The 13,221-nt window shown below is 41.2% G+C and overlaps 1 protein-coding gene across 5 annotated transcripts in view; it reads right to left on the bottom strand.

Annotated features, from left to right (window-relative positions):
• Positions 1-648: 648 nt before the first annotated feature.
• Positions 649-13,221, bottom strand: part of riox2 (ribosomal oxygenase 2) — a 46,462-nt gene continuing 33,889 nt past the window's right edge. For all 5 annotated transcript variants that reach the window (XM_086006609.1, XM_086006606.1, XM_086006604.1 and 2 more), the window contains exon 10: positions 649-2,131. In XM_086006609.1, coding sequence (XP_085862735.1) covers positions 1,973-2,131 — 159 coding nt within the window. In that variant the 3' untranslated portion in view covers positions 649-1,972. The remainder of the gene's footprint in view (positions 2,132-13,221) is intronic.

Here is a 13,221-nt window from a genome sequence, read left to right on the forward strand (position 1 = left end):
GCAGCACACGTGAACCATGCAAACTCCTCTCCGCACAATCCTGCAGACATGGAATTTAATTCCATCTGCTAGGGCTCATGCCAACTCTCCCTATGTTACAACACTCCTCTCACTAACACTTGTGCTCCTTCAGGTGACCGGTCCCTACTCACCACCAGAATCTCCTCATGCAGCAGTACCAATGCTGCAGGAAAGAGAAAATGTATTGTAGAGTCAAACAGGAGAGGGATAAGAAACGGGCGGCTAAAAAAGGAAAACCGGAGGGGAGAGAAAATGAACAGAAATGGATGGATAAGATACACACAAAAGTAGCCAAAGGAGGGGGACAGAGCAGTTGAAGAGGAGAAAGAAGTGGAGAGAAAGGGAGAAGCGGAGGAAAGAGACCTGCATGAAAGGAGGTTGGGAGAGAATCCGAAGTGAAGGAAGAGGATTAGAGAAACTCCAAAATGAAGAGAAACAAAAAGAAAACATACGTATGAACTATTTTTTTGCTGCCGAGTTACCAGTCCTATTCTCCTTTAATTAGAACAGCAGTTTCCAATCTTTTCAATCTAGGCACCCCCCTGAAAATATTGATGCACTTCCATGGACCACCTACCTTACTTTCCAACGGTAAATATCAGCTACCCAAGGAAAACACTATCGTAATTGCAGTAAATGTTTCTTTTATTAAAAGACAGCAACAGAAATAACACACTATGTCAACAAATGCAGAAAAAATACAGAATACAGAATTCTCCAGATACGGCATGTGGTATGCCTGGCCACAGATGGAAGAAAGCTGATGACGTCAGACCACCCACCCCCTGCCACCCAAGAACCTTTTTGCAGAAACCCCTGGATCCACAGAACCCAGTTTAAAAATCAATGAACTAGAAGGGTGAGAGACAGAAAATTTCAACAGAGCCTGAAAAAGTGGCCATCCACCTTAAAGTTTTGAGCGCTACTGAATTAGATCACTCAAAGTGGATGCGTTATGTAAAGAAGCTTTGAGCAAATGCAGGTTTTAATTTCTTTTTTAAATATCATTTGCTCAAGTGCTTCAGGATTCTTCCCTTACAAAATTAGGCGTGTCCACCCCGAGAAACATGGGGCTCTCTAAAGATTCAGTCATCTTCAGGAAGTTCACATATTCTAAGCATGACAAAGGTATGAAACATTATTAGGTTTCAAACAAGTATTGTTGCAGTATGAGTCACCTAGATTAAGCATCTAGGTCAGTACCAAAGGTAAACACAGGTTGCTGTGCGCACTGCTGTGTATCAACAATTTCACAGCTACATACTACATTTTGGCAGTATCAATACAGAATTACAAACTCAATGGGATCCATCTAGTGTGTTCTAATTAAGGATTCAGTTTATCACAGTGGATCTGTCTGCAGGGATATAGAAAATTTTGTTGGAGCTAGAGTTTAGTATTTTTAATTTCATTATTAAAAATTCTACCGAATTACTTTTTGGTTAGTTCTGCTCATTAGTTAAGTATCATATCCAACAGGTACCTAAAAGATTTTTGATCCAAACAATGGGAATCAATAGAAAATGTTGGTAAAACATATACATATGTATCATTTTGTTAAAAAGGAGGTAGACATACAAGCAGAGCGATTTCTACAATGACGGAACATATTCTATATGGAGGACAGGAGAGGATATCACTACAAAATCGTATTTTCTCAGTATTACATCATGGATTGCAACATCATGGACTGCATAATAATGGTACTGAAAAAACATTGAACCTGTGCATCAGCTGAAACACTTCTGAATATGTAAAGGTAATATATTCATTTTATTTCCTATACATGCCATGAAACTTTGGGAATTCTTTTTGCAAATTCTGTACATCTTTGCAGTAAGATGAATACTCCAAAAAGCAGACATTTTCAGTTCCATGTTTTTATTGTGATATAGAACAGTAAAAGGCACTCAAACTACAACGAGCCAACTCAAATGATAGTTCATTTTACTTAGCTCACTTCAATTAAATTTTCTGTCCACAAACACAATGCAAGATTTTCTTTAGCTTTATCCGAGTCTACCTTGAGATCTCTCACAGGAACAGTGTCACCTGTCCAAAGTTGTTTCAGTGCCTCCAAGTGAGACCAAGGAAATCTCAAGCCATGAGCCTGAATGGAGAAGGAGGGAAAAAAATAATTTTGGAATAATAATTTTTTACTAAATGAAGCAGCCTCTTCACACAAATGATAAATTGTTATTAATGTAATATATATTAGTTTTTCTAAAATGCAAATGATGAAATGCAATGAAAATCCAAAGATGGCAGCTATACCATTGAAGGAAAGGGTTTCTGTTTGTCCATAATAATCAGTGTTTATGCTATAATTACTCTCCAGTCTTCTAAAAAAGATAAGAAATTTCACACAAGACAAATGCATCCATTTCAGAATGAGGAAAATTGTTTTATAGATAACTAACATGTAAAGAGGCAGGAGACTGCTATTAAGATTCAATTTCCTCTATTAGAATGATTACATATTTGTATTAGCATAATAATGTTAAATTAGCTACATTGATCATCTTCATTCTTTGAAAGAAATTAAACAGTCATCAAAATGAGGGGGAAAAACCAAGGGGACACTGTCAGTTTAAGAGTTTGGTACCATACAGGGTGCATGGCAGTGATCTTTTCTCATCCCACTTTACATACAGTATATGCCTCTTTCTGGGATTTTGAAATTCTTTTGAAAGGAGAGAACAGCAGCTGATTAGTGTCCTCATTCTAAAACACATACAAAAAGTAGGCGTCATTCAAAAAATGAGGCAGAATGAAAAGCAGTGTACAGGAAACTTTGTGCTATCTGGCACCGACGGGACCGAGCTGTTGCCGTTCCCTCAAAACTGCCGGACAAACCAGCGTTAATGTTGAAGCATCCGTATCTGGCAACAAACACTGTTGTTTAGCAACAGCTTCTAAACAGTCGGCCGGACCTTGGAAGCGTCTCTGTAGCTTAGCAACAGCTTCAGAGAGACTTTGCAGAGCCTGACTGTTGAAAAAAAAGCTACGAGAAGAAAAAAAACCTAACAAAACGGCTCCTGACTTTTGCCGGTGGCTCAAGCTTGCCGGACATTTAGCCTCCGGATAACACAAAGTTTCCTGTACAAAGATTTACTGCTGATACTCGAAGTAGGTATTGAATGCCAAGCTGCAGCTTCACCAGGTCTTGTGTACTTGGCATAATATCAGAGATCTGGCTTAAGCATTAGCAAATTTTACGGTACTGCTTAAGTCATAATCTTTTACAGGACCATATCTCCATGACCACATCTCTCTAATACCGTAGCAGATAGAATCTAGCATGCAGTAGGTCATCCTTTAAATAGGTTTGGACTGTACTGATTCAGAGAGTATTGTAATTTTGGATTTGCAGAGAACAGTTTTCGCTCTCAATGGATTTATACAGTTCGAGAGACTTAATCCCCTAGAATCTGGAAACCACCCTTCACAGAGGTGGATGAACTGAGGATTAACAATTAACCTACTTGCAATAACCTGTTTACTGGAATAAATGTAATCTTATGCTACCACACTTTGAACTGGCAGATATTAAACTCCTACAGACTACAATAATTAATACACGTAGATTTAAACAGAGACATGAAGCGCAAATCGTCCAAGTACTGAAGAGTGCAATATATTACACAAATACAATGGGCAATAATGGGATATATATTCTTCCTAAGAAATAGCTCTGGAGATAAACAAAGTCTTTTCATCATCTCATTCTCATTTGGTATCAATGTCTCTTATCATGCCTTATCCCTCAAGTGAGGAATCTCACATGAGTTTCCTGTCACCAGATTTTCAGAGCAACTACTGTGCTTTCTCAATATCCTGGCTATTTTTTGTTCTCGGGATGTGGACGGTGCTCAATTCTTTTTTAGTCAGTTTCCCAGAAACTTAACATTATTAGAATTCATAAATACAGTGCCACCATCAACAATACAAATATATACTTATGCATTGGAGCTCATGCAGCTTCCAAGAAACTCCTGCAATTTATATTGATGCAGTCATTAAAAATTCAAATGCATAAACCATTCTGATCTAGCATCAAATAGCTCTTCATCAGTAACTATCATTTGAATTCTGCCTAAAAATGAAACATAATCCACACATTCATAACAAGCATGGGTTCCAGTATTCCATCACTAGATTAGAACACCAAAACTGCTAATGGTGATAAATGGAGCCATGGTTTCTTGAGAATTCCCACACTTCTACCAGCTTTCTAAACCACTTAATTGCCCCCATGTAGATCAGCCGTGATCACCAAAAAAAGGGAGCGGAATGCAACCTTGCAGAATTGAAGTAAAACCATAAGTGAATAACTGTTGAGATATATTGGCAAGTCTCATCGGTGATGGAAACACACCATTTCATCCACTCACTATCAACGATGGCGGAACCCAGCACATGTGTGCAAAGACAGGGCTGAAGCGTTTGCAACCATCTTCAGCCAGAAGTGCCGAGTGGATGATCCACCTCAGCCTCCTCCTGAGGTCCCCATCATCACAGATGCCAGTCTTCAGCCAATTCGATTCACTACACGTGATATCAAGAAACAGCTGAGTGTACTAGATATAGCAAATGCTATGGGCCCCGACAACATCCCAGCTGTAGTGCTGAAGACTTGTGCTCCAGAACGAGCTGTGCCTCTAGTCAAGCTGATCCAGTACAGCTACAACACTGGCATCTACCTGAAAAAGTAGAAAATTGCAGCTATGTCCTGTCCACAAAAAGCAGGACAAATCCAACATGGCCAATTATTGCCCCATCTCTCAATCATCAGCAAAGTGATGGAAGATGTCGTCGACAGTGCTATCAAGCAGCAGCACTTACTCACCAATAATCTGCTCACCAATGCTCAGTTTGGATTTCGCCAGAACCACTCGGCTCCAGACCTCATTACAGCCTTAGTCCAAACATTGACAAAAGAGCTGAATTTCAATAGGTAAGGTGAGAGTGACTGCCCTTGGCATCAAGGCAGCATTTGACTGAGTGTGGCATCAAGGAGCCCTTGTAAAATTGAAGTCAATAGGAATCAGGGGAAAAACTCTCCACTGGCTGGAGTCATACCTAGCACAAAAGAACATGGTTGTGGTTGTTGGAGGCCAATCATCTCAGCCCCAGGACATCACTGCAGGAGTTCATCAGGGCAGTGTCCTAGGCCCAACCATCTTCAGCTGCTTCATCAATTACCTTCCCTCCATCATAAGGTCAGAAGTGGGGATGTTCGCTGATGAGTGCAGTGTTCAGTTCCATTCGCAATTCCTCAGATAATGAAGCAGTCCATGCCCACATGCAGCAAGGCCTGGACAACATTCAGACTTGGGTTGATAAGTGGCAGGTAACATTCCCGCCACACAAGTGCCAGGCAATGACCATTTCCAACAAGAGAGAGTCTAACCACCTCCCATTGATATTTAATGGCATTATCATCGTCAAATCCCCCACCATCAACATTCATGGGGTTACCATTGGCAAGAAACTTAACTGGATCAGCCACATAAATCTGTGGGTACAAGATCAGGTCAGAGACTGGGTATTCTGTGGCGAGTGTCTCACCTCCTGACTCCCCAAAGCCTTTCCACCATCTACAAGGCACAATTCAGGAGTGTGATGGAATACTCTCCACTTGCCTGGATGAGTGCAGCTCCAACAACACTCAAGAGGCTCAACACCATCCAGGACAAAGCAACCCGTTTGATTGGCACCCCATCCACCACCTTAAACATTCACTCCCTCCACCACCGGCGTACCGTGGCTGCAGTGTGTACCATCTACAAGATGCACTGCAGCAACTCGCCAAGGCTTCTTCGGCACCTCCCAAACCCGCAACCTCTTCCACCTAGAAGGACAAGGGCAGCAGGTGAATGGGAACACCACCACCTCCAAGTTCCCCTCCAAATCACACACCATCCTGACTTGGAAAATCTATCGCCGATCCTTCATCGTTGTGGAGTCAAAATCCTGGCAATCTCTACCGAATGGCACTGTGGGCGTACCTTCACCACGCGGACTGCAGAGGTTTAAGTCGGTGGCTCACCACCACCTTCTCTAAATGCTAGGCTTGCCAGAGACGCCCACATCCCGTGAATGAAAAAAACAGATCGACATGGATTGGGGAAATGGGCCCATGTGTAACAGGTGTCTTTCAATATAGACTGGTGCAGCGTTATGCAATTAGGCGGGGGTAATTCCAGGCAACTCTTTAAATACTAATCCAACAGATTTAAACTTGTTTTCCCTTGTCTAGTACAGACGAGAAAATAATTTAATTTTAATGGAAATCATGGTTAAATTCTTGCCTGTATAACTCTCATGGCTGGAATTCAATCTCTGTTGTTATATTTAAACTATTTTTCCTTTGTGAAAACATCTTGCACAAAAATGTGTGCCTAGAAAGTGCTGAAGTGGAGCACATAATCTTTAATTAACAACATAGAACAGACTAGTCATTAATAACATTTGCTAAAGCTTCAGCAGCCACATGCAGTACTAACTCGCTGCAACTGTCCTGAGACAGTTCGATTGAACAAAGCTCACTTGCACCCCCCAGTGGCAACAAGGCAGTATGTCAGCAACTTCAAATCCCCAAAGATTTAGGCATAAAAAAAACTTAATGTTTTTTATTTCTCCATTGGTGTTGGTATATATCTAAATGCCTTTACTGTGAATATTCATATAACAAAAAGGAAATCACATTTTATCAGTTCTAAATTAAAATTTGTTTGGTTTCTGACCCTTTCTACATAATGTTTTTGATGAATTACTGAGGTTTTTACATGGAGTCTGAAGCAAATTCCATTGACATTCCACCTACAGAAGGCAATCTAACATTGCAACGAGTAACTGGACTATTGTTAATATACAATGTAATACAGCACAGTTTTGATATTGTCACCAACAAAATCGGATCGATTTCAATTACTAGTGATAAAGGAATGTTGAGACAACTGAAAAAGACAACATCCTCTACTGTGCTGGCCCCTCCTTTTCTCTCCACTTTTTAAAGGTGGTGAATTATGCTAGAGCAGTATGTGAGCCTAAGCATCAGATTTCAGCAGGCTATTCAACTGTGGGCTGCATCATGCCCAAGTGTAATACAGTCTACATGCAACAGCCTTCTACATGCACTTTCCATTAGAAGTCACTGGATAGCAATCAGGATCTGGAACATTGGCAGATTTCTGCTTTAATTAGCACCAGGCACCAAGGCCAACTGTAGCACTGCCTGGCTGAGATTAGCAACCAGGTACACAAACCACTGAAATCTAGTAGACAGGTACAAAAAGTAATCAGAAAGGCTAACGGAATGTTGGCCTTCATCTTAAAGGGGGCTGGAATGCAAAGGGAAGGAAGTTATGCTTCAGTTGTGCACAGCTTTGGTCAGACCCCATCTGGAGTCCTGCATTCAGTTTTAGACAGTGCACCACAGATAGGATATATTAGAGGGTATACAGCACAAATGATATCAGGGCTGAAATGGTAAAACTATGAATACAAGTTGCTTAAACTTGGCTTGTATTCCCTTGAGTTTAGACGGTTGAGAAGTGATCTAATCGAGGTGTTTAAAATGATAAAGGTGTTCGATCGGGTAGATACAGAGAAACTATTTCCTCTGGTGGGGGAATCCAGAACAAGAATGCACAATCTTAAAAGTAGAGTAAACCCATTCAAGAGTGACATCTGGGAGCACTTTTTCCACACATAAGGTAGTGGAAATCTAGAACACACTCCCCAAAAGGCTGCGAATGCTGGGACAACTGAAATTTTCAAGACTGAGATCGACAGATTTTTGTTAAGTAAGGGTATCTAGGGATCTGGCGCAATGGCGAGTAAATGGAGTGGTGGTGTGGATCAACCATCATCTAATACAATGGTTGAACAGGCTCAAGAGACTGAATAGCCTGCTCCTATTCCTATGTTCATTATGGGTTGTATGACTTTGTACCATAATGGGCTGGGCACTTAACCGTTAAACCACAAGAAGCATTCTTTTACTTTAAAGAATAACTCTCATCGTAACTTTTTTTTAAATTTTGAATCAATAAAAAAAACTAATAGCTTTAGCATTTTCCCCTACAAATGTATGAGAAAAACATTAGAGCAAAAAGACAGGTTAGGGCTACTGGCCCAAATAAGTGTTTTTTACACAAATAGAGTATAAGGAACAAACTGAATAATTGCAGACGCAAATTGAATTTAGAAGGTACGACATGGTAGCCATTGTTGAGACATGGCTGCAAGACAGTCAGAACTGGGAACTTAATATACCAGGTTATAAGGTCTACAAGAAGGATAGGGAATCTGTTAGAGGGAGAGGAGTAGCATTTGTGATTAAGGGTGAAATGGCTTCTATGATATAACGAGAGGTAAGCAGGCAGTGGAGACTTTATGGGTAGAATTAAGAAATAGAAAAGGATTTAAGACTGTAGTGGGAGTTGTGTATAGGCCCCCTGGTAACAGCTGTGAAGTGGCAGAATGTATTAATGCAGAGATTAGACAAGCATGTAGTAAGAGAAAATGGTGTTAATGGGGGATTTTAACTTCCATATAGATTGGTATAAGTAAATAAGCTCATGTCAGAAAGAATTTCTTGAGTGGGTTCAGGATAGTTTTCTGCATCAATAGGTCCTAGAACCAACAAGGGGGCGGGCCATATTAGATTTAATAATGAGCAATGATTCAGAGGAGCATTCGTAATAAGGTGGATGAATTAGCTGCGGAAATAGAGGTAAACGGATATGATGTGATTGGGATTACGGAAACATGGCTCCAGGGTGACCAAGGCTGGGAACTCAACATCCAGGGGTATTCAATATTCAGGAAAGATAGGCAAAAAAGAAAAGGAGGTGGGGTAGCATTGCTGGTTAAAGAGGGGATTAACACAATTGAAAGGAAGGATATTAGCTCCGATGATGTGGAATCTGTATGGGTAGAACTGGGAAATACCAAGGGGCAGAAAACATTAGTGGGAGTGGTATACAGACCTCCAAACAGTAGTGCGGAGGTTGGGGATGGCATTAAACGGGAAATTAGAGACGCATGCAATAAGGACAGCAGTTATCATGGGTGACTTTAATCTACATATAGGTTGGGCTAACCAAATTAGTAACAATACTGTGGAGGAGGAATTCCTGGAGTGTATACGAGATGGTTTCCTGGACCAATATGTCGAGAAACCAACCAGAGATCAGGCCATCTTAGACTGGGTATTATGTAATGAGAAAGGATTCATTAGCAATCTTGTTGTGCGAGGCCCCTTGGGTCGGAGCGATCATATGATAGAATTCTTCATTAAGATGGAGAGTGAAGTAGTTGACTCAGAGACTAGGGTCCTGAATTTAGATAAAGGAAACTACGATGGTATGAGGCGCGAGTTGGGTAGGATTGATTGGGGAATGTTACTCAAAGGGTTAACTGTGGAGAGGCAATGGCAAACATTCAAAGATCGCATGGATGAACTACAGAATTTGTTCATCCCTGTTTAGCATAAAAATAAAACAAAAAAGGTGACTCAACCGTGGCTAACAAGGGAAATTAGGGATAGCATAAGACCCAAGGAGAAGACATATAAATTATCCAGAAAAAGCAGTAAACCTGAGGACTGGGAGCAGTTTAGGATTCAGCAAAAGAGGACAAAGGGATTAATTAAGAGGGGGAAAAGAGTATGAGAGTAAGCTTTCAGGGAACATAAAAACTGACTGTAAAAGCTTCTATAGATATATGTGAAGAGAAAAAGATTGGTGAAGTCAAGCGTAGGTCCCTTGCAGTCAGAATCAGGGGAATTTATAATGGGGAACAAAGAAATGGCAGAACAATTAAATACATACTTTGGTTCTGTCTTCACAAAGGAGGACACAAATAACCTCCCATAGAACATAGGGTCTAATGAGAGGGAGGAACTGAAAGAAATCAGTATTTGTAGGGAAATGGTGTTAGGGAAATTGACGGGATTGAAGGCCGATAAATCCCCAGGGCTTGATAATCTACATCCTAGGGTACTTAAGGAAGTGGCCCTAGAAATAGTAGATGCATTGCTGGTCATCTTCCAAAATTCTATAGACTCTGGAACAGTTCCCATGGATTGGAGGGTAGCTAATGTTACCCCACTATTCAAAAAAGGTGGTAGAGAGAAAACGGGGAATTGTAAGCCTGACATCGGTAGTGGGGAAAATGCTAGAGTCCATTATAAAAGATGTAATAGCAGAGCACTTGGAAAACAGTGACAGGATCGGACAAAGTCAACATAGATTTACAAAAGGTAAATCGTGTTTGACTAATCTACTGGAATTTTTTGAGGATGTAACTGGTAGAATAGATAAGGGAGAACCAGTGGATGTGGTGTATTTGGACTTTCAGAAGGTTTTCGATAAGGTCCCGCATAAGAGATTAGCGTTTAAAGTTAAGGCACATGGGATTGGGGGCAAGGTACTGACTTTGCTTCCTGTCTGCCAACCAGTTCTTTAGCCAAGAGTTGGAATAAACGGCTCTTTTTCCAAGTGGCAGGCAGTGACTAGTGGAGTACCGCAGGGATCAGTCCTAGGACCCCAGCTATTCACAATATATATAAATGATGATCTAGACGAGGGAACTAGATGTAATATCTCCAAGTTTGCAGACGACACAAAGCTGGGTGGGCGTGTGTGCTGTGAGGAGGATGCCGAGAAACTCCAGGATGATTTGGACAGGTTGGGTGATTGGGCAGAAGCATGGCAGATGCAGTATAATGTGGATAAATGCGAGGTTATCCACTTTGGTGGCAAAAACAGGAAGGCAGATTATTATCTGAACGGCAATAGATTGGGAGAAGGGGAAGTGCAACGAGACCTGGGTGTCCTTGTGCACCAGTCACTGAAGGCAAGCATGCAGGTGCAGCAGGCAGTTAAGAAGGCAAATGGTATGTTGGCCTTCATAGCGAGAGGGATCGAGTGCAAGAACAAGGATGTCTTGCTGCAGTTGTACAGGGCCTCGGTAAGACCACACCTCGACTATTGTGTGCAGTTTTGGTCACCTTATCTGAGGAAGGATGTTCTTGCCATGGAGGGAGTGCAGCGAAGATTCACCAGACTGATACCTGGGATGGCAGGAATGACGTATGAGGAGAGATTGGGTCGATTGGGCTTATACTTGCTGGAGTTTAGAAGAATGAGAGGGGATCTCATTGAAACTTATAAAATTCTAACAGGACTGGACAGACTGGATGTTCCCGATGGCCGGGGAGTCCAGAACCAGTGGTCACAGCCTAAGGATAAGGGGTAAGCCATTTAGGACAGAGATGAGGAGGAATTTCTTCACCCAGAGAGTGGTGAGCCTGTGGAATTCTCTAGCACAGAAGGCAGTGGAGGTCAATTCATTAAATATATTCAAGAAGGAGTTGGATATATTTCTTAAGGCTAAAGGGATCAAGGGATATGGGGAGAAGGCAGGGACAGGGTATTGAAATTGGGTGATCAGCCATGATCTCATTGAATGGCGGAGCAGGCTCGAGGGGCCGAATGGCCTACTCCTGCTCCTATCTTCTATGTTGCTATGTAAACCGTTCTTTAGATTGAAAAATTGCACATGTCACTCCGCTATTTAAGAAAGACGAGAGGGAGCAATCAGGGAATTATAGCCCTAACATCTGTTGTCAAGAAATGACTAGGCGTCTATAAATCAAGAATGGAATGACTGAAAACCTTGAAAATTTTCACTGATCATCGAGAGCTAGCATAGATTTATAAAGGGTAGATCATGCCTGACGAACCTGAATTAATTTTTTGAAGAGGTGACTAAAGTAGTGGACAGGGGAATATCTATAGATGTTATTTATATGGACTTCTAGAAGGCATTCGATAAAATCCCTCATGACAGACTGTTAGCTAAAATTGAAACTCATGGAATTGAGGGAAAATCAACCTGGTTAGGAGATTGGCTGAGCGGCAGGAGACAGAGAGTCAGGATAATGGGCAGGTCTAAATGGCAAGATGTGACTAGTGGCGTTCCACAGGGATCTGTGCTGGGGCCTCAACCAATGTTCCCTATAATTTTATTTGGCCCTGTGTGGACCCTTTAAGGGGCTGCGTGGGCCATTCAAAATACTGCACATGCGCGGTTTTTATAATGAAAAGCCAGCTCAGCGCTCAGGGAACATTGGCCTCAACTATTCACTGTATTTATTAACGACTTAGATGATGGGATTGAGAGCCACATATGCAAGTCTGCCGATAAACAAAGATAGGCAGCATTGTAGGCAGTGTAGATGGGAGCATAACATTACAAAGAGATATTAATAGATTAAGTGAATGGACAAAACTGTGGCAAATGGATTTCAATATAGGCATGTGTGAGGTCATCCACTTTTGACCTAAAAAGGATAGATCAGAGTACTTTCTAAATGGTGAAAAGTTAGAAGCAGTGGAGGTCCATAGAGACTTAGGGGTCCATGTACATAGATCATTAAAATACCATGGAAAGGTTCAAAAAATAATCAAAAAGGCTAATAGAATGCTGGCCTTTATATCTAGAGGATTAGAATACAAAGGGGTAGAAATTATGCTGCAGCTGTACAAAACCCTGGTTAGACCACACCTGGAGTACTGTGTTCAGTTCTGGGAACCACACCTTAGGAAGGATATATTATCCTTGGAGGGAGTGCAGCGTAGATTTACTAGAATGATACCTGGACTCCAAGGGTTAAATTACAAGAGAATACACAAACCAGGGTTGTATTCCCTGGAATTTAGAAGATTAAGCAGTGATTTGATTGAAGTTTTCAAGATATTAAGGGGAACTGATAGGGTAGATAGAAAGAAACTATTTCTACTGGTTGAGGAATCTAGGACTAGGGGCCATAGCTTAAAAATTAGAGCCAGGATTTTCAGGAGTGAAATTAGGAAATATTTCTACACGCAAAGGGTGGTAGAAGTTTGGAACTCTCTTCCGCAAACGGCAGTTGATGCTGGGTCAATTGTTAATGTTAAATCTGAGATTAATAGATTTCTGTTAACCAAAGGTATTAAGGGATATGGGTCAAAGGTGGGTATATGGAGTTAGGTCAGAGATCAGCCATGATCTCATTGAATGGCAGAACAGGCTCGAGGGGCTAAATTGCCTATTCCTGTTCTTATATTTCTGTTGTTGGATTGAATATTTTAAAATTATCCTGGCCTTTCCTCCTTCCTAAGTTGAAATGCAAGTAAATATTAC

The sequence above is a fragment of the Somniosus microcephalus genome, chromosome 14 (genome assembly GCF_052327205.1).
Source record: "Somniosus microcephalus isolate GS21.2 chromosome 14, FLI_Smic_1.0, whole genome shotgun sequence".
Lineage (NCBI taxonomy): Eukaryota > Metazoa > Chordata > Chondrichthyes > Squaliformes > Somniosidae > Somniosus > Somniosus microcephalus.